Source organism: Neomonachus schauinslandi, chromosome 5 (assembly GCF_002201575.2).
Source record: "Neomonachus schauinslandi chromosome 5, ASM220157v2, whole genome shotgun sequence".
Lineage (NCBI taxonomy): Eukaryota > Metazoa > Chordata > Mammalia > Carnivora > Phocidae > Neomonachus > Neomonachus schauinslandi.
The window spans coordinates 9778060-9799821 of record NC_058407.1 but is presented as its reverse complement, the minus strand read 5'-3'; the positions used below and the strand labels follow the sequence as shown (position 1 = coordinate 9799821).

Here is a 21762-nt window from a genome sequence, read left to right as displayed (position 1 = left end):
TCTGCCGAGAGAAGCGGCTTTATGGTCCTTGGCAATCATCTGAATGGGGCTTGCAGGCTGAATTTGCCATGCAGGGTTTTCAAACAACTTGCACGTTTTCCAGATGCTCTGACCCACCCCCCCTTTCAAATAATGTAAAATATTTTCATAGGCCATAGTCATATGGATTTAAATTTTTTTTTACGATCCCTTGTGCTCCCTCCACCTTGTGTTTTTCGGTTGTGATTTTTTTTAAGCGTTCAGATGTTTTTGTCCATTTGACATCAGTCTGCAGCTTATTTTCTAGTGGTGGCTTCTAAAAGTCAGATCCACTTAAACTTGTGGGTACATCTCTTCCTTGTTTCCTCTTTCACAGCATTAACGTATTTCACAGCTCCTTCTGGGGTGGGAATTGGTGAAAATGATCATTTGGGGGGCCTAAGGAAATTCCACATCTACTCCAAAACTTGTTTCATAAGGGCACAATTTAAATTAAATTAAATTTAATTCAAATTTCAGATTTGAGCCAGTTTTATCTTGTCCAGTATTTGTTTTGAACAAATGATTTAATTTGCTCTTTTCAGGAATTTGCCAACTCCTTCGCCCCAATTTTCACAACTAGTAGTAGTTTGTCACTAGCATCCCGCTGTGATTATGTCCTCTACTAACTCAAGAGTAATTTAACACAAAGTATCGCTCGACAGAGCTGGGGACATTTAAGGAGACATTGTTAATAAAATGTGGTTTTCATCCTAAGAGGTAATTACCACCTGTCGTCAGTATTGATTGCTTAACTAGTTGACTAAATGACTTTTTTTTTTAAGATTTTATTTATTTATTTGACAGAGAGCACAAGTAGGCAGAGTGGCAGGCAGAGGGAGAGGGAGAAGCAGGCTTCCCGCTGAGCAGGGAGCCGGACGCGGGGCTCGAGCCCAGGACCCCAGGATCATGACCTGAGCTGAAGGCAGCCGCCCAACTGACTGAGCTGCCCAGGTGCCCCACTAAGTGACTTTTTTTAAGATTAAGTTCCCGCTGTTCCATTGTTACAGAATCTAATATTGCACATATAGGAACCTCAGAATGCCTCATCTTCTATAGGTTCTTGATAGGTACTATTTCTCCCATGCCTAACTTCGGGGCACTGTAGCGTACTGTGAAGTCAGGATTTCTTTGTCTTAGATTTGCCTTTATACTCACTTGAAATCCAGAATCCCATCCAAAATACACAGGTGCCTTTTCTGAAACTCCTCCATTTCCTCCAACCAGGTTAGAAATGAGATGGGTGGAAAATCCTTTGAATAAGAGGTGGGATGGGAGAGCGAGAAAGATCACCCTGGAGGTGGATAATTCTTCCTTTCAATATGTTTTTTAAAGATTGTATTTATTTATTTATTATTTATTTATTTGAGAGAGAGAGAGAGAGAGCATGAGAGAGAGCACGAGCTGGGGGGGAAGAGGGCAGAGGGAGAGGGAGAAGCAGGCTTCCCACGGAGCAGGGAGCCCGACGTGGGGCTCTATCCCAGGACCCTGGGATCAGGACCTGAGCCGAGGGCAGACGCTTCACCGACTGAGCCCCTTCCTTTCAGTATTATAGCTGGTAGATAAGGAGTAGGAAGTAAATATAGTTAAAACATTTTGTTCTACAAGTTGTTAACCTTTTAAAAATATCATGGCTGGGTTAGCCCGGTGATGGGTATTAAGGAGCATGGAGCACTGGGTGTTATATGCAAACAATGAATCATGGAACACTACATCAAAAACTAATGAGGTACTGTATGGTGACTAACATAACATAATTAAAAAAAATATATATATATATAATGGCTGCTAAAAATTGAGTGTTGTTTACACTTAAGGAAAATTGGTGCCACTGTTTTGGAAATGAGATCTTGTGCCATAAATGCAACCGAACTAAATATAAACCTTAGTTCACAAGTGTGTGCGGTTAACAAATGAGTAAAGTAGAAAATAACTTTTTACCAAAGACGTGATTTCATTCTAAATCACGTAGTATGATCAAATATGGTCATCCAGAAATCTGCTATTTTTCTTTGCACAGAAAGTATGTAGTCTGAATTTTTTTTTTTTAATGAGTTTGATGCCCTTCATTCAAGGGGAACTAATCCACAGATTGGGGGAGTACAGTGCCCCATAAGAGGTGGAGTGTTCTGCCCTGGGATGTTTTTTAAAAAGCAGACATTTTAGATCCCACATGATCTTTGCTATCAATCTCTAGTGGACTAAGATTTTTCTTCCTCTAATCCCTTGGGTTTCTTTAAGATATATACCTAAGCAGTGGAGAAACCATATTTTTGTCTGTAAGACTGCTTCTACCTGGAAAACCATCACAAGGTTGATCTTGGGGATTTATCTTGTACATGATATTCTTAGAAGTAGGAATGTATGATCCTATTTTATATACTCTTGAACTATTAACCTGACATATATAATGTGCATAGGATTGATGTTTGCTGTCTCCCAAAAGTAAAAATGTGTTTCTAAATATTCTTTGGTCATTTGGACTGAATAGGACCAAATGGGACAGGATTACTTTTTCAATTCCATTTAACAGACAGCCTGTCTTTAATCAATGCAACTTGCAAAATTTCCAAGTCTATTTGTGTATGCAACAGAATGCTTTACAGCTGTCACACTCTGAATTTGTGGTTCTAGTTCCCAATGATTCTGGAGCCCAGTCTAGCAAAAGTAGAAGAAAAACCTGAAAGGGATTTCTTTTTCTTAGGAGAGTAAGTCAGAAATTTCAGCCTAAAAGAGTTGAAACTACTGTAGATAACAGTGTCTACTTCCCCAATCCTCCAAAATTTGCAATGCTGGGAATGTCTTTTGTGATTTTTGCATTGTAGCTGAATAAAATTGGGTAGCTAATTTTACAATCCTACATGCTTTCTAAATAAAAAAACAAAAACAGGGCGCCTGGGTGGCTCAGTTGGTTAAGCGACTGCCTTCGGCTCAGGTCGTGATCCTAGAGTCCCTGGATCGAGTCCCGCATCGGGCTCCCTGCTCGGCAGGGAGTCTGCTTCTCCCTCTGACCCTCCCCCCCTCATGCTCTCTCTATCTCATTCTCTCTCTCAAATAAATAAAAAAAAAAATAAAAAAAAAAACAGAACAGAATTCATTATTGTAAATTTAGACTTGCAGACATGAAATAGAAACTGTCCTGTAGGTTTCCTTAACAGGTAACATTTTGCCAGGGGCTGAGGGGAGTAGGTAGGGAGAGTCAGCATGTAATGGGATAGAGTTTCAGTTTGGGATAATGAAAAACGTCTGGAGACAGTGGGGATGGTTGCACAACCATGTGAATGTGCTTAATGCCATTGAATGTCCAGTTAAGAACAGGATATTTTGTGTTGCATTTTTTTTTTAACGACAGAAAAAAAAAAAAAAGGCCTTCTGGGTCCTGGTTCCGATTCCAGCTCAGCCCCATATCCATCCCTCTTAGCTCCAAGGTCACCCACCAGCAGCACTGGGAACTACTGACTATCGCCTCCCACACCCTGCTTCTACTCGCTTCCCCGTCTTTGCTCTACTCTGCTCCTTGTCGGCAATGCCCTCTTTGTCCTCGTCCCCTGGCTAGTCCCTCACCTTTCTGAATTAGGAAATGGACGGTTGGGGCTCACATGCCTTTTGAAAATCAGCTATGGGAGTCCCTCTGGGATCTGAGTCCTTCCCCTCTGCTCTTTTTATCTCAGTAGATGCCTGGGCAGGTTCTGGGGACCCTGGGAGTCTTGCCTGAGGATGAGGGGCAGCAGCTGTGATGCAAACTTCCTCCTTGTTCAGAAGCTCCCCCCGCCCCCGTGCCTGCCATGCCACCCCCACTTCCAGAGGAGAGGGGGCAAGGCTCAAATCTGTCTGGGCATCAGCGTCCTGGGAAGTCTTGGGGATCTTGGGGGAATGTCACCAACTGAATCTTTGTGTCCCCCTAAAATTCATATGTTGAAACCTTATCCCTGCCCCCATGTGATGGTATCAGGAAGGGGAGGCTCTGGAAGGCTTTAAGATTAGATGAGGCCATGAGGGTAGAGTCCTCATAAGTAGGTTCAGTGCCCTCCTAAGAGTCACTGGATTCATAAGCTTCCTCTCTCTGCTCACTGCCAGGCGAGGACAAGGAAGAGGGTCCTCGCCAGAACCCAACCACGCCGGCACCTCGATCTCAGCCTTCTAACCTCCAGAACCATGAGAAATAAATTTCTGTTGTTTGCAAGCCCCCTAGTCTGTGGAGGTTTGCTACAGCAGTCCACACTGACGAAGACAAGGGAAAAAAATGCAATCTTAGCATAATGGAATTGAAAGAATTTACAGTCATGAAGCATGGATTCCATGCTAAGCCAGGCTCATCTTTCTCCTAGATTCCTGCAAAACTGAATTCTGGGTGATATCTGGCTTTGAAGGGTCGAGCAGCCAGCAAGGCTGGACTGTCATCAACCCTTGGTCACTGCAGCCAGAAGCACAGGTGGGTGATGCTCTGTTCATGGACCTTGAAGTGTTTAACGTAGAAGCAAAACTCTTCTTGATCCAAAAGATCCAAGGAGACCGAGAAATGGTAATGCACGCTCTCTGGGGGAACATGGCTTCTGTTCATCCACTTCTGGCTCTACGGCTGGGGCCACCAGGCTCTGAGGAGGGCTTTAGGAGACTTTTCTTTCTGACTGACTTCTGCGACTGTAAAAAAAACACTCACTCGTTGTGGGCAATTTGAAGAGCAGACATAAGTTGTGACAGAAAAGGATCCATATTACCTCCTACAGAGAGTGAACATTTTAATTTTATTTTTTATTTGTTTAAACATTTTATTTTATTTCGAACTTACAGAAAGTTGTATATAAAGAGCATCCATATGCTCCTCACCCAAATTTGCACAGTGGAAACAGTTTCCCTGTTTGCTTTGGCGTTTATGTGCTCTCTCCTTATCTGTTTGCTACCGTTCTTGGATCTCCTTATCTATCCATCGATCTATCATCTGTCCACCTCTCTGTCATTTATTTCTCATGTAGATGAAAGAATCGACAGGTTGCTGTATTCAGGTGGCCCCCCACACCTTTGCACAATATTCGTTGTCAGAATCTCTCTCTGTGAGGGAAGGTGCATGGCCACTGCAGTTGCCCAGGCCCCAGAACAGAACATGAACTGAATTCATCCTGGGACACTGATCATCGTGCTCCGGGGACCATCCCGCTGCCAAGTAAGGCTCAGCTGCCCGGCTGGCTCAGCAAGGTTGTGTGGGAGCTGAGCAGGCTACCCAAAGAAGTGCATTTGCTATGCACATGCAGATAGCAGTGATAGGAAACATAGGGGACATGAAGGAAATGTGGTTTGAATAACCCTGGGGAGAATGCGGCAGGGGAAAAAGCCCAACTCTGGTCTCCCCAGAGGCTCCTCCTCACTCCCTTCTCCCTGAGCCCCCGGCCTGGCTGAGGGAGTCAGAGACCCAAGGAAGGGATGCTGTGGGCAGGCAGGAACAGGGGACCGGGGACAGCAGAGCTAAGCTGAAGTGAGCCCAGGGACCAGAAAGAGGCAGCAGGAACCTGGGGGAGAAAGGAGGGTCTCCCCCAAGGGGAGGAAGGGCCAGTGAGGGGGGACATGGGAAAGAGAGGGGCCAAGGGCGTCCCACCGCAGGACCCTTCCAGCACCTGGGTGCAGGCCACACCAGGGCTCACAGGCCTCCCTGGGGTCCCTGAGTCCTCTCAGCTCCTGTGAACTCTGTGGTGGGAGAGGAGACAGGCAGCTTCCCTGCAGGAAGCAGAGGCCGCCCACCCGCACATGCCCCCTGTCTGCTTCCTCGCCCTCCCAGGGCGCTGAAATTGTCCCCCGTCTCATCTACCCCGGACTCTGCCCCCACACTCACCACAGGCCAGAATCCTCCCTCTGGGGGCTGGCTGGGCACTCCCACCACCCCTGCCTGGCCGCTGATCCCCGGAAGCCCCCCCACCCCGTGCCGGGTCCCAGCTCCTGCCCATCTGCGGGGATGACCTGTGGTGGGGTCCGAGCTACAAAGTCCTCAGGCAGGGGTCTCTGTGCTCAGGTCAGGAACCTAGACCTTCTGGGCACATTCAGAACCAGGGCTCCGGGAAATGTACCATGGGACCCGGCAGCCCCTGTGTGCTTCCAGTTTCCCCCCAGAATGTTCTCCAAGCGTGTGGGCCACATTTCCACATGGCGAGATTCCCGCCCACGGGGAAGGCAAGGCTAGGTCAGTCCTTCACTGTGTCCCCCAGCCATTCAACAGCACCCAGGAGCCCGGACTCGGGGTCCCACCCCGGCGGGAACCTGGGATGCAAGGATGGGCCAGGCACCGTCCTGCCCCCGGGGAGATCGCAGTCTGGAGCAGACAGGGGAGGACCCGGTGACCTCACCTCTCCATCCCACAGACCCCGCTCTATCCGCCCGCATACCCCGCAGTCTGGACTTGGCCCCGCCAGCCGAGGGGACGACTCAGGATGGGGTGTCCCTCTTTGTCGTCCCCGCCCACCGCCACGCCACCAGCCCCTCTGCGCTACACATGCTGGGAGGACAGGTGTGTGGTTGAGAAGAGCCCTCCGACAGCTGCACTTCTCTCCCTGCACATCCCTGCCCGGGGCCTGACTGTGAAGAACATGGTTGTGAAGCCAGACGGGCATCACTGGCCAGTTGCACCAGATGGTAACATAGGTAAAGCCTTGGGCCACCCGCCCCGTGTCCGAGAAAGACAAAGTCTTCCGGGGGCATCTGGCTACTGGAGGCAGGAAAAATAGGGACAGAGGGCTTTCTGGGGTCCAGGCAGGTGCTTTTTTGTCTCTGTGTCTCCAACCACTGGGACCAGCCTGGGAAGCTTTTGTGGCCTTTGCTGGTGGGCCCCGGGCAGCCCAGCCCTGAATTCAGCTGGTCCTTGTGGGCACATCTCACGCTTTTGTCTGTGGGAGTTGGGGACATGGTCACCCTGAGACCCAGAGGCTGCCTGCTCCCTCCCTCAGGCCCCCTGTGTGTGATGACTGTCCCCAGGGCCCCCGCCCCAGGTCGCTGATCCTCTGTCCCCCTGGCCACTGGGCTTCTCCCCTGCCCGTGGCCTCTGACCCCACGGGTCCCAACCTGAACCCCTTCTCCTTTAGGGAGCAGCTTTAGGTGGCCAACATGGGACCCTCTAACTGGGTGACTCTGCTGAACCCAGCTGTGGCAGGTGGGGCCTTCCTCCAGAGTGATGCGAGCTCAGGAACACAGGGATTTTGTTCCAGAATAGTGGCCAGGCTTGGTTTGGGGCTGATCTGCTCCCAGGCCGCCGGCTGGTCCCGTTCCTCCCCTGCCAGGACACCCCAGACTCAGGAGGGCCTGGGGCGGGGGTGTCCCCAGGCGCCTCTCACAGCCTCCGCTGGGAGAGGAGCTCCAAGCAGGTTGTCACAGGAAAGTCTGTCCAAGCGCACCGAAGCTTCAGCATCCAGTCTTTGGGGATTTCCTCCAACCACCTGTCCAAAATGCCAGAGCATCTATAAAACTCAGTGCCGCAGCTTTCTTGAGAATACCGAACATTTGGAAAGAACCTCAATGTGCTCCATTAGAGGATTGTTCGGATCAAGCGAATAGAATATTGGATATTACTTGTCCTTTTGAATATGGAGGCCGTCCTCCCAGGATTTGAAGAGTGGGCATTCCTTTTATGACATGTTTCAGACTTGGGGGAACGAGTATGACATGCTGCGGGGGGGGGGGGGGGTTGGGAAGCAGGCCTGCAGGTGTGGGCACAGTCTGGTTTCAGGTGCGGGGCAGCGGACCCCCTGCGGGCCAGAGGCCAGCCCTGCTCCCAGGGCTGTGCCTGTCTTCCTCCCTTGACTCCCTTGCCCCTCCTGAGTCTGAGCTGGAAGTCAGGGGTGACAGGTTTTCCCGAACCTTATGGCCAGCAGGAAACGGGGGCCACTGGGGCCAGGTCGGCTGTCTTGTGTCTATTTCTTAAGTCGGGTGTGGGCACTGGGTGCCCACGTGGCGTCCTATTTAAAGCTTTATTTAAATAAACGATTGAGAAAGCCTGTTAATGGTGGGCTTATAACGTGACAGGGGAGTGATTTAGATTGTCGGGAAAGTACCGTCTGTGAAAATAAAGGGCAAGTGGGTTTCCTTTCCGAAAAGTAATGTTTCCTGTAGGAGCCTGTATAACTTCATCTTCCCCTAAAAAGGAGCCCCTTGCTTTTTGCTTTTGAAATCACATCTGAGATTAGGATGTTGCTTGTAAAATTGCATAAACCTCTACACTTACCACTTAACCACTCTGGCTGCCCGCCCAGCACGGCCTCCCAGCCCCTGGCTGCTCAAGCTGGGGGCCAGAACGGGCAGGACAGGGGCGGATTTGTGGACTGAGGGATCCCCGGAAGCAGAGACATCCCCTCTGTTCTGCACCAGCATCATCGTGTGTGGACGAACAACCATGTCCAACCTTGTCCTAAGCCCTGGACACTGACCGGTCACACAGCCCCCGGTCAGTCCCTAGTACTCTCAGTATGGTCCAGGTCCCCAGTGGGAACCGTGCTTCTGGGATCTCCCGTCTGCCCCCGTCCGGGGAAGGACACGGCTCTTGTCCACTGAAGGATGCACAGGCTCTGAAGCTGTGGGGTCTGTCCCCCTTCTCTCTTCCCCCAGGAGTGAGCCATGCAGGCCGCAGGAGGTGCTGTGTGGGGGCAGGCTGCCACTGGGGCCCCGGGAGCCCAGCAGGAGAAGACAGGCGCCTGGAGGGGAGCTGGGGAGCAGGGGCCAGGATGGGGGGGCAGGTGCAGACGGCAGCGCTGAGCTCCCTCCGCTCCTGTCTCCTGGGATACAGCCCCGAAGTCCACCCCCTGGAGGCAGCTCTCCGTGGCTGGCAGCCCTGCTCCCCCAGCGCCCTGTCCTTAGGCTCCTTCTGCCCCGCCCTCCACGGCTGCTCTGGGCACCCCTCACGCCCCCGCGGTGCCCCTGTCCTCTCCTTTCTACCGTCTCTCTGGGTCACTTCGCCCCTCCCAGCTCCTCCCCTTTGGGGTGCCTGCCCTCCCCTGACGGAGCCCCTTCCTGCCCGCTGGACCACGGTGCTCTAGCCCTTCCTCTCCGTCCCTCCCTTGTCTCAACCCCAATGATGCCTCTCCCCAGCCCCTTACACTCACTGTGTGAGGCTGGGACACCCCATAGGCCCTGACAGGGGAGCAGAAGTCTGTGAGGAGGGACCGGGGACTTGCGCTGGGCCTCAGGAAGGCTTGTGCAGACCCACCGGCTGCCAGGGCCCCACTCAGGGGGTGTGGACTCCACAGAGAAGAGCGCGAGGGCGGGCCAGGCCTGTGGGGCGTCCGGCCCTGCGGCCTGTCCTATGTGGGCCCTGACCGGGGGCTCTGTCCCCGGCGGCCTGGGTCATGAAGGGGCAGAGCTCAGCTTCTGAGCAGGGAAGCCCCTCCCTCTGGCTTCCTCTCTAGGGCAGGGCAGGTAGCAGGGGTGAGGACTGGAGAACCTGCTGCCCACCCCCAGCCTCAAATGCGCGGGTCCTCCCCAATATTTGGACTCATTCTTTCTATTCTCTGACAGCGTGGCTGTCATTTCCAATCAGCGCCGCTGACAATAAGATAGGTTGGCAGGGGGGAGGTTTCTGAGTTCTAGATCCCTCCCGCCCCCGCCCCTCCCCCAGGTAAGGCTTAGCTGATTCTTGCTCCCACCAGAGGGAATTTGGGTGACCGCTACCCCCTTAGGGGCCCGCCGCAAAGGGAGAGGTATTTGCAGGCTTGCGAATGTTTGCAAGCCTTTATGGAGCTCTCTGGACTTCATGACACATTGCCAGAGAGAACCTTTGGTAGAAGAACCTTAAGATTCCCTTTCATGGCTCTGCACTTGAAATCGAGTAAAGTAATTACTTCTCTAAAAATTGAAAACTCGGGCGCCTGGGTGGCTCAGTTGGTTGAGCGACTGCCTTCGGCTCAGGTCATGATCCTGGAGTCCCGGGATCGAGTCCCGCATCGGGCTCCCTGCTCGGCGGGGAGTCTGCTTCTCCCTCTGACCCTCCTCCCTCTCGTGCTCTCTGTCTCTCATTCTCTCTGTCTCAAATAAATAAATAAATAAATAAAATTAAAATAAATAAATAAATAAATAAAAATTGAAAACTCTTCTGACAGCGATGAGTGCGATCTTAATCATGTATCTTTGGAACCCAAGATAGAGTTTCCATGACAAATAAATCTACTCAGATTTTGTTTTTAAAGACAACTTCTTCTGGACTCATTGCCTTCTGCGGGTTTCTTTGCATCAATCTGGAGATGGTGGTGGAGGGCAAGTTTGCATTTCTTGGGAGGAAGTGTTTTATTCTGCGGTTCACAGAGGTGTCTTGTGGTCTTTAGCCAGACTGAGGTCCATCCTTCAGGCTCCCTGCTCCAGGAGGAGAAGGTGCAGTTGCATGGGGCGGGCCGTGAGACCGGTGGGCAGAGGGAACAGAGAAGGGGTCTGGCTGCCACAGAGATGGGGAAGGGAGGGGACACAGGGAGGTGAGGGAGCAGAGGAGTGTGGCAGGAGGGGCGGGAGGGGTGGAGCCGGCTCCCAGGAGGGAGCAGGGAACCCAGTGGAGGCTCTGAGAGGGGCAGCAAGAAGCCAGGGAGGGGAGAGGAGGGAGGAGGGCAGGGGAGGTGGCAGGGAGGGAGGGAGGAACCTCACCCGGAGAATGCCCTGCAGTTTCTCAGAGAATTTCTGACTCTCCGTGTCCAGACCCGGCCAGGGCTGGAAGCGGTTTCCCTTGTGGTGCACGAAGGCGTTCCAGCAGTGCTCAAACTCTGCAGCGGGGCGGGGGAGGGCCGTGAGCTGGGCTCTGGGGAGGGCCGGGGGCGGGGGGGGGGGGGGGGGGGGGGGGGGGGGGGGGCGGGGGGGGGGGGGGGGGGGCCACAGGGTGTCTGACTCTCAGGCACAGACCCTGCTCCTCCCAACCACATCCCCGCGCTCTCTCCTCCCCCAGCACTCCCCTGACCCCCGGGACTCTTCCTTCAGCCTGGAACCTCAGCCAGCCTGACTTCCCTTCTTCCTGGAAGCCCCAAGTCTCTCTGCCATGTCGGCCCACCATTCTCCCTCCCCTTGCGGAGACACCTGTCCTGCCCTGACGGCTCTCTTCCCACCGACCCTGCTGTCCTGTGCTGTCCAGGCTCTAGCCTCCCCTCTGCAGGCGGCCAACAGGGGCTACCGCCAGGGACGCTACTCCTGCCCACCCCCCCTATAGCAGCCCCCCGCCCCCGTCGGGCCTCTCTCTGCCCTCTGCCCCCCCCCACCCCCCGGGGAGGCCCACACTGACCCCTGGAGGTCATGATGGCTATGCTGGCCCCAGCCCTCTTCAGGGTGCGCAAGCCCTCGTCATAGTGTCCGAGGGTATAGAGGCGGGAGGCGAAGAGGCTCAGGCTCACGTGGCTGTTCTCCTTCAGGAACTGAGCCATGTCCTGCGCACAGTCAGTGCAGGGGCTCCAGGAGAGAAAGCAGGTAACCCCATAGTGGAGCTTCGGGTCCAGGTCCCAGGACTGGATCTGCTCCAGCAAGCGGGACTCCGCGTGGCAGGGGGGCTCGGGTCTCTGGGCCCTCTGAGCACAGAAGAGCAGGAAGGGCTTCTGTCATTGGCGGTGAACATGGGGGAGGTGGGACCAGGGTGAGGCAGGGGGGTGCTGGCCTCAGGCACAAAATAGAGGGGGAGCCCTTCTCAGCATGGAGATGACTGGGGTTCCAGGGCAGTATCCCCAGGATCCGGGGTCCCCACCACTGGCAGACAAGCTAGGCGGACAGTTTCCCAGGGGCCCGATGAGCGGTGCTGAGCACGCTGCCTTCTGCCTCTGCTCACTAGGGCTCTGCACCGCGCTGGACCTGACGGGTCTTCATTTAAATGGTTGTGATTTCATTTCTCCTGGGATTTGCAGGAAGTTTGACTTTTAAACGACTGCTTTAAACTATGATTCAACTTGACCACTGAGTTTCTGGAGCTCTCTAAACTTGTGCCCAAGGGAAGGGCCTTCGGGACCCTCACCTAGTGGGGGCCCTGCAGACAGCAGCAGAAGAGCCCCAGGACGGGAGAGAGGAGGCCAGGAGAGCTCCAAGGTCACCGGCCTGATGCCCTGGAAGCGGGTGCTTCCTCCAGGCAGGCGTCCACCCCTGTCTCCATCCGCCCCCACCGAACCCCACTCCCATCTGCGCACCAGCACTTCCACAAGCTTCTGCTCTGGGCCTCACCCTGCGCTGAGCCCGCGGGTGAGCCAACGGGCTCACCGTGCGGAGAGGAATGGGGTAGGGGCGCCCAGCGGAGAGGTGCGCCTGGGTCACGGGATGAATGTCATTGTCCGGACTCATGGGACTGTGGAGATGGGTCCGACCTGTCCAGGGAAGGATCGGCAAGCAGGGACTGGGAGCAAGTCAGGTCACCGCTGCAAGCGCAGACACGTGGGCGGAGTGGGATGGGGACTCGGGGACCGAGGGGGCGTCCCCGGGTGATGCCGGAGTGGGGAGCAGTGCCTTTGGCAGGATCTCCAGCAGTGGGCAGGGGTCCTGCCAGGGCCCCCGCTGGTGACCAGGGGGAGAGTCGAGAGCCAACGGAATTCGGGTTCTGTGGCCAGCAGCTGCCCCAAGCAGGGGCCAGGGAAGAAGCTGACCCCTTGTCCAGAAGCCTTTTGCTCTGTCCTAACCCTTCCTCAGAGGCACAGCGGGTGGGAGAGGCTGAGCCCGGGCCTTGGGGTGACAGGGGCTGACGGTGCCAGGCCCTGGGACACCGTGACTGCTTTCTGACGTGTGGCTCCAAGCCAGCAACCACAGCAGAAACAGTCCCCACCTGACTCCAGGCCAAGGTGTGGCAGCTGTGGGGACCGAAGGGGAGACACGGGTGAGACCCTCCCGGGTCCACCCAGAAGCTTCTACCCTGAACGCCCCAGGATCGGGAGGCCGTGTGAGCTGCGGTCAGGCTGGGCTGGTCACCTTATTGCACAGGATGCCCTTGTCCTGGCCCAGAGGGACCCCGGAGCCCGGATCGGGACGCTCCACCTTGTAGCAGAGGTAGGTCCTGGGCGGCCAATTATCATTGCGGAAGTTCTCGGTGAAGGTGTCCTCATCCAGTAGGTGTCTATGGACAAAGGGGTGGGGGAGAGGCTGAAAGACACGGCCTCCCCCTGGAGTATCGAGAGTCCTCTTGCTGATGGATGTTTGGAATAGAAGAGAGATTTTACATAAAAACTGAAGAGACTTCGATCTTTGAAAATCTAAATTATTTCTCCTGGGCTCATTGCCTTTGGCTGGTTTCTTTGGATCCTCTGCCCCATGCCCCTTCCCCCTGCACCCCACATACCGGCCAGACCCACAGAGGACGGGCTTCCGCTGGCTTTGCTGGAGCCCCCCAGCCTCCCTCTGTGACCCCTTCCGGGAGCTCCCGGGGAGGTCAGCCCAATGCTCTGTCAGATGACCCCCAGGAGCCGCCCAGGGCGCTCAGACCCTCTGCTGGGGCCTCTCCCTGTGCCCAGGGTAGGCTCTCATCCCCTCTCCTGGCCTCACCATCCCATCCCATCCCATCCCATCCCCGCTGACCTACTCCCCTACGTGGAGGGACACCCTGGGGCTTTCCCCCCTTGACTTCACGGTTATCCCGCGCCACGGGGTACGTCGGGGCCAACGCATGCCCGTGTGGGACAATTGCCGAAAAGAGAACACCAGAGCCTATTCTTCTTAAATAATCATGGGATCTTCTGTAATCATGAAAATACCACAAACCCTTTACAAAACTGAAATCTTAAAGCTAAAAGGGACCTCCCGGCCCACAGTTCAGAAGGGATTCCCCAGGCGGAAAGAGTAGATTCCCGAGGGGATTGCGGAAGCCAAGGATGGGGACCGTCAGGGATGAGTCCCCGGTAGCCTGGGGGAGGCTGGCTGGACAAGCAGACTGGGCATCAGCTGACGGGGCTCGGTGGGCCTGGGACGGGCCAGCAGGAAGGAGGCAACGAAGAGCAGGAGCCCGCAGGGGTCCAGGAGGAGACCTTGAGGGAGTGGCGAGTCCCCATCAGACAGCCCCGAGGAGGGGCTCAGGAGCCGGGGTGATGCAGGGGGCTGGGCTTACCTGTCCCAGGCCTCTGCACCCGCATCCATGTCTCGGTCCCTTCACCACCTCTGGCTCTGTGTCCGCGGCTTCTCGGCCTCGTCACGCCTATGCTGTCCTCTTGGGGTGCCCTTCAAGGACCCAGGGGCCTTATAAGCCATCGGAGCTCCTGGAAGCGGCTGAACTGGCATTACTGGGACACACCCTTCCTAGACTCGGGCTACGCATGCCACCCTCCTGGGTGTTGACGTAGGAGGAACTTCTCTGCCAGCTGTCACATCCCTAGGTCCTCGGGGGTCAACTTAGGTTTTGGTTTCTCTGCTCAGCCAAAGGCCCTACCCGAAAGCCTCAAGGAGTGACCAAGGGCAGAGGAGGTCGGGGGAGGGTGCGACCTCTCTGGGCAGCAGGGACCAGCAAGGCGGGAGGCGAGAGGACAGGCGTCCGGCCCTGGAGGAAGGCCCCGGCCCAGGACCCAGAGCCCCCGGAGGGCAGGCTCCTGGGCAGCCCCACCCTGAGCCCCCCTCAGCAGCCAGCAGGGGCGGGGCCTGGCCCGGGCTGCCTGGGGCCAGCTGGCTGAGACCCCTGCGCACCTGCACCCACCGGGGGCCGCGGGGGACGGGCGCATCTGGTCTGAGAAGCCGCAGCAGGGCCTTCATCCCTGGACCTGCCAAGGGAGGAGGACAGACACGTGCTGAGCTACCCTTAGGAGCCCACCACCCAGTGGATGATTGCAAACTGGACGTGGAGCGTTTCGCCCCCATTGCCTGCAGGGGAAAAGAAAGGCTCCCAGAGGGAGTGGGACTTGGCCAGGACCCCACAGGCATGGATGGATGTGCCGGGATGGGGGGATGCAGGCCTCCCACCGGGGCGGCCACCAGTGCTCTTTCTGTTCCTGAGCCCTGGCTGGCCGTTTGTCCTCTCGGGGCTGCCCCTCTGCCCAAATGACTCCCCCATTCCGGCTTCTCTTCGACCCACCCCCACCCGCCCCCCGCCATCCTGGCCCAGTGCCCCCTCCCTGAGGGATGTGTCTGTCCCGGGGTTAGCTGGGCCAACCGGGGCCTGAGTCACACCCTGGCTGCCTGCACCGAGAGCCACCGGGTTGATCACCCTCCCAGGCTGTCTAGTCTCATCCTGACAGTGGAAACCTCAGCACCGTGTCCCCTCCTTCTCGGGTGGGCATCCCTGGTCCCGGAGAGACGGGAAGGTGTCCTCCCCGTACCTGCACTGAGGCCCCGCCCATGTCCTCCATCCTCTAGCCCCAGTGCCCTCTAGCCCTGACACCGTCCCCCGGGGCCCAGGCGGTCTCTGGGTTGTCCTGCCTGCTGCCCATACTTCCCAGCTCCCAGCCTCCGCACACAACAGACCACACACACCCAGCAGTCTCCAGCCCTCCTGATCCCTACCTGGACCGGGGCTGCCGAGCCCAGGCCTGGGCCCCCGAGGATTTCCCCAACACGGTCCTCAGCTCTCGCCTTCCAGGGGGGAGGATGTGGCCCTGATGCAGGCCAAGCTCTCCTCCAGGACCCCCGAAGTCTCTCCAGTCACTCACCCTGCTCGAGTGAGTGCTGCCGGTGCCCCCCACATCGTAGGGTTCCGTGGAGGGACCCCTGTGCGCCAAGCCCCGTGCTGGGCGCAGAGGCTGGCTCCAGGAGTGTGGGGTCCTGCTGCACAAGCCCCTGACCCTGGGAGGCCCTCGGAGGGCAGAGCCCCCCCCATCTGCCCCCTGCCTTCCCAGGGGGCTCCCGCAGCCAGAGCGCCAGCATCTCTCTGGGCTCAGCCTGCATCGCTGGCTCTCCTGAGCAAAGGTGCCCCTCAACCGTGCTGCAGCGTTTTGTGGGGAGACCAACGGGGGCTCCGTGGCAGGGAGGGCACTTTGCTCCTGCCTCCCCGGGGGCAGTCTCCCTACCAGGCCAGCTCCTCTGCCAGAAGCTCTGAGGTCTCCAGTTCTGGAATGTTCCCCGGCACCCCCTCCTTCGCGGCTCCCCTGACCCCGGCCTGGCCTGATCCCCCCGCACTGTGTGCCGCCTGCCTACGGCCTGGCTGTCCCCTCTAGTGCAGGCAACACTGGCCCAGCGTGTCTCCACGTCCGGGAGCCAGTTTTGCAGTGAGCGACCAGAACACAGGCGTAAGAGGATCCTTGTCCGGGGAAGACCAGAGGGCACGTCCTGGGTCACAAGGTTTTGCCCTTCTCCTGAAGCTTCCGTCTTGAGTCACCGGTCTGAGTCTCGGCGATGAGCGGCAGGAGCACGAGGAGACCACCTGGGACGTGGGTGGGCCTCCCTTCTCTGTTCTCGCGCCCCTTGTCCTTCCCGAAGGACCCCCGCCCGACATCCTCCCACACACACTCCCGGAGCCTGACTCCCTGGCGCAGGCAGAGGCCCAGGGCCTAGTGCGCTCCCTGGCCGGGTCTCCCCGAGGCCAGGGGAGGACATGCTTTGGTCGAGGCCACAGTAGGGCCTGGTGGTGAACTCTGGGTCCAGGAGTAGCCCTTGACACTCCTGACGTGGCCATGACCTAGAAACACGCAGGCCCCGAGGCCAGAAGCAGGAGGGGGGCCATCCTGTACTCCATGGGGAATGACAGCCCCTCTCCCCCAAGTCTGCCTCTGGAACACTGAGTGAACATGTGAAGAGATCCCTACGGGAGTCCCGCTAGAATTCTCCCCCAAAGCGTGCGACGCTCCCAGAAGGGAAGGGAGGGCCTGGGTCCCTCGTGAGAGCGGATCTGTGTCCCACCCCTTACCCCCCACCCCCAAACCCCGGGCAGGTGCAGGCCATGCCAGGACTTATCCTGTTCCCCTGTCAGGAAACCTGGGAACAGGGCGGTCTGCCCCGGGGAAGCCCAGACTGGGGTCAGAGACACAGACTGAAGCCAGGGGACCCCGGGGAGGGTGCACACAAGCCGGCTCAGCCTGGGTTTCTCTGGGACTCTGGGAATGGAAGGTCCCGTTAGTGTCTGGACTCCAGGCCACGCTGCTCTGGATGAGGTCCCAGCCCTGCCCCTCTGAGGGTGGCCTCCCCTCCGTAGAGCCAGGGGCGAGGACAGACTGCCTGTGCCCAGCCCAGGATGGAGTAGTGTTCCCAGGCTGTGTCATGTCCCCTTCCCAGCACCTCCTGGTGGTCCCTGGGTCATGGGCAAAGCTCCGGGACCGGGGTCCTGGGGAGTCAGGGCCCTGGGGAGACCAGGCCCTGGGGAGTCGGGGATTGGGTCTTCCTGGATCCTACCCTCTGTAAACACCGGGTGTGGGGATCCTTCTCCCCGTGTGAGACAATCTGTCCTCTAGTGACTGCATTGTGGATTTTTTGGTGACTAGCTTTTAGCAACAGACGTGGGGATGCTGTCAGAGTCCAGAAAACAAAAACAAAACAAAAAAGGAGTGATTTGATGATGAGTTTTCTTCCAACAACTACCCCTTGAGAAGTTTCAACACTCTGACTTTGGTCTGAACCCAGATAGGCCCTTGGGTGTGTCTGGTAGCCCTAGGGTGGTTCCTTTTTGTCATGTCCGTGCTTGCAGGAGTATCTGTGCTGGGCGTGGTCGGGCCAGTTTGCTCGGGCACAGTGTATGGGACGCCAGGCTTTTGTCATAATTGTGTGTCCTGAGGTCCCAGGGATATCCGGAGGAGGGAAACACCTACTGTGATGCACCTGCAAGGCTCACAGGACTTATCCTGTTCCGGCAACAGAGGCACGATGCCCAGCTCAGCTCAGCCTGGGAGTAAGACGTAGGCTGGTATGAGCCACACGCTGGCGTCCCTTTCCCTTTCTCCTTCAGCACATTCTCCCTGCTCAGAATCCTCCTGTTTCTGCCCTTGGCTACCAGTGCTTGTTCCGGGCCTCCTCCTGGGCTGGAGTCCTGACTCTGCTCTGCACTGGGGACCCTCAACACAGAAGAACGGTGGCCGATTGACTCATATTATTGATATTATTCACTTTACCAATGTACACCTGCTTCAGAGAGATGCAGATACGGAGGCAGGAAAAGGCTGTGGATGCGTCCAACATCCCCAGTTTCTCCCACTCCCAAGACAAATTGAACCTTGCAGGGCCCTTCCATGCCCACCTCTGAGTTCTCTGAGGAAAGCGTCTGGAGGCTCTTTCTGTTTCAGGCTCTGACAACCTGAGGTTATTCTAGAAAGCTGTAGCTGTCACCAGCTCTGCGCCAGTGAGGGTGTGGCTCTGTTCTCTCACAGCCTCTCCTCCAGGGATAGAGACCTAGGCCTTGGGTCTGTGAGCTCCTGGATCCATTCCTGGATCTATCCCCCCTCCCTTTCCTGTGCCTACAGTTGTGGTCCGTGTGTGTGCAGACTTCGGGGGTGATGGGAGGGTCCATGTTGGGAACTAGGGATGTGGCCTTCATCCTGGGCTCTCAGAAGGGGAGGGAAATCACCAAAATGTACAGATGAAGTATCTGGGGATTCACTTGCTGCGGAGGGAGGGTTCTCTCATGGGTTCCTGGGTGTTCTTTCCTGCCACACAGAAATTTCCATTTTATAAAGTCAGGGATGCTGTCAGAATTTGGACCCCCAACTCCCCCATCTCAGCTCTTCGTGTTTGTCCTCTGGCATTCTCCTTGGCGACTGGAGGGCTGCCTGCCTCCAGGCACTGGGTCTCATCCCAGGGCCAAAGAGAACAGGGCCAACCTAACACCCTGGCGTCCGCCGGGGAACTGTGGTTACCTAGTGTGAGAGTGGTCCAGGAGAGACCGCCTCGTTTACGGTTCCTAGTGGTGTTTCATTTGAAGACCCCATTTGTCTTCCCCCTCTCTGAGCCCTCCTGATCACCTGCCCCTTCTTCTGGGTGTCCCCCACCCAAGCCCCTTCCCCACCTCTCTCTCCAGACCTTTCTTTCTGGTTCTGGTCCTGCTCTGGCCACACCGCTCACCTCTCTGCTGATGCTCCTTACCTGCAGCCCCATCCCGACGCCTTCCTCTAGTCTCCTGGGTGGATCCTCCCTCCTGTGGTCCCCCATGTGCACCTCCTGCATCCCCAGTGTCTGAGCAGCTCCCTTGTGGAGTCTCTACCGGGATGCTTTACTGTTAGAAGACCCTGGACTTCACTCTGAGCTCCAGCTTCTCCATGCTCAGGGGCCTTGGGCTTCTCCCCTGAAACACAGGGACAATGGCAATGAAGGACCGTGGGGGCTGATGTGGCAGTTAAATGGCAAAGCAAATGTCAAGTGCTTTAGATTATGTCTGAGATCATTATTCCTCAACAAATGGTGATGTTATTAATAAAAAAAAAAAAAAGAGAGGGGCTTTCCTTGTTTAATAAATCAGTCAATTCCCAGTGCACCCCCAGCCCCCAAGACATTCTGGCTGAGACCTTAGCAGCCCCGCCTGGCCAAGGCAGGGTGAGCAGCTGCCCCAACAGAGCGGATATCCCTGAGATTCAGGATGGGGCCAGTCACTGGGGAAGGAGTAGGGGAAAGGATGGGGTGTCCAAGGCTGTGCCCAGAGAGGGGGCAGGGGAGAGGAGCAACCCCCAAGAGACAGAGCCACAGAGAAGGGGAGTGCCCAGAACTGAGACAGATCTAGGGCAGGGGCCACCGGGGGGCCAAGGCTGTGGCTTAATTTCTGGGTCTGTCCCCAAGGCCAGTGACACTGCTTCCTGGTTCTGTGACCAGAGGCTTATGCTTGATTTAGCTCGTGGTTTCACCAAGCTGTTCTGGGAACTCAGGCCTCCCATATACACAAACAAATGTGGGACCTGGCACACAGCTGTGCCCAGGCAGCTGCCCCGAATCAAAAGATAAACACACACAAACAAACACACAGAGTGACATTAAAAAAAAGGAACTTCCTCGGGCTTCCCTGACACACCTAGAGCATTCTCACCAAGGCAGGCAAGCAGGGGATGTCCACATTTCCCAACCAGTAGTTGTTGGAAGAAAACTCATCATCAAATCACTCCTTTTTTGTTTTGTTTTTGTTTTCTGGACTCTGACAGCATCCCCACGTCTGTTGCTAAAAGCTAGTCACCAAAAAATCCACAATGCAGTCACTAGAGGACAGATTGTCTCACACGGGGAGAAGGATCCCCACACCCGGTGTTTACAGAGGGTAGGATCCAGGAAGACCCAATCCCCGACTCCCCAGGGCCTGGTCTCCCCAGGGCCCTGACTCCCCAGGACCCCGGTCCCGGAGCTTTGCCCATGACCCAGGGACCACCAGGAGGTGCTGGGAAGGGGACATGACACAGCCTGGGAACACTACTCCATCCTGGGCTGGGCACAGGCAGTCTGTCCTCGCCCCTGGCTCTACGGAGGGGAGGCCACCCTCAGAGGGGCAGGGCTGGGACCTCATCCAGAGCAGCGTGGCCTGGAGTCCAGACACTAACGGGACCTTCCATTCCCAGAGTCCCAGAGAAACCCAGGCTGAGCCGGCTTGTGTGCACCCTCCCCGGGGTCCCCTGGCTTCAGTCTGTGTCTCTGACCCCAGTCTGGGCTTCCCCGGGGCAGACCGCCCTGTTCCCAGGTTTCCTGACAGGGGAACAGGATAAGTCCTGGCATGGCCTGCACCTGCCCGGGGTTTGGGGGTGGGGGGTAAGGGGTGGGACACAGATCCGCTCTCACGAGGGACCCAGGCCCTCCCTTCCCTTCTGGGAGCGTCGCACGCTTTGGGGGAGAATTCTAGCGGGACTCCCGTAGGGATCTCTTCACATGTTCACTCAGTGTTCCAGAGGCAGACTTGGGGGAGAGGGGCTGTCATTCCCCATGGAGTACAGGATGGCCCCCCTCCTGCTTCTGGCCTCGGGGCCTGCGTGTTTCTAGGTCATGGCCACGTCAGGAGTGTCAAGGGCTACTCCTGGACCCAGAGTTCACCACCAGGCCCTACTGTGGCCTCGACCAAAGCATGTCCTCCCCTGGCCTCGGGGAGACCCGGCCAGGGAGCGCACTAGGCCCTGGGCCTCTGCCTGCGCCAGGGAGTCAGGCTCCGGGAGTGTGTGTGGGAGGATGTCGGGCGGGGGTCCTTCGGGAAGGACAAGGGGCGCGAGAACAGAGAAGGGAGGCCCACCCACGTCCCAGGTGGTCTCCTCGTGCTCCTGCCGCTCATCGCCGAGACTCAGACCGGTGACTCAAGACGGAAGCTTCAGGAGAAGGGCAAAACCTTGTGACCCAGGACGTGCCCTCTGGTCTTCCCCGGACAAGGATCCTCTTACGCCTGTGTTCTGGTCGCTCACTGCAAAACTGGCTCCCGGACGTGGAGACACGCTGGGCCAGTGTTGCCTGCACTAGAGGGGACAGCCAGGCCGTAGGCAGGCGGCACACAGTGCGGGGGGATCAGGCCAGGCCGGGGTCAGGGGAGCCGCGAAGGAGGGGGTGCCGGGGAACATTCCAGAACTGGAGACCTCAGAGCTTCTGGCAGAGGAGCTGGCCTGGTAGGGAGACTGCCCCCGGGGAGGCAGGAGCAAAGTGCCCTCCCTGCCACGGAGCCCCCGTTGGTCTCCCCACAAAACGCTGCAGCACGGTTGAGGGGCACCTTTGCTCAGGAGAGCCAGCGATGCAGGCTGAGCCCAGAGAGATGCTGGCGCTCTGGCTGCGGGAGCCCCCTGGGAAGGCAGGGGGCAGATGGGGGGGGCTCTGCCCTCCGAGGGCCTCCCAGGGTCAGGGGCTTGTGCAGCAGGACCCCACACTCCTGGAGCCAGCCTCTGCGCCCAGCACGGGGCTTGGCGCACAGGGGTCCCTCCACGGAACCCTACGATGTGGGGGGCACCGGCAGCACTCACTCGAGCAGGGTGAGTGACTGGAGAGACTTCG

The 21762-nt window shown here is 56.9% G+C and overlaps 1 protein-coding gene and 1 long non-coding RNA gene across 2 annotated transcripts; both read right to left on the bottom strand.

The window, feature by feature from the left end:
• Window positions 1-10593: 10593 nt before the first annotated feature.
• LOC123324891 (DNA dC->dU-editing enzyme APOBEC-3G-like) lies at window positions 10594-11498 on the bottom strand (the record flags this gene model as incomplete). Its single annotated transcript, XM_044915797.1, has 2 exons — window positions 10594-10733; window positions 11243-11498. Coding segments are annotated over 2 exons (396 nt in total), but the record flags the coding sequence as incomplete, so codon positions are not given.
• Window position 11499: 1 nt separating this feature from the next.
• On the bottom strand, window positions 11500-14062 carry LOC123324892. Its single transcript, XR_006540093.1, has 3 exons — window positions 14027-14062; window positions 12898-13042; window positions 11500-11522 (listed from the first exon to the last, which is right to left on the bottom strand). It is a non-coding gene; the product is annotated as an uncharacterized LOC123324892 (long non-coding RNA).
• Window positions 14063-21762: the final 7700 nt, after the last annotated feature.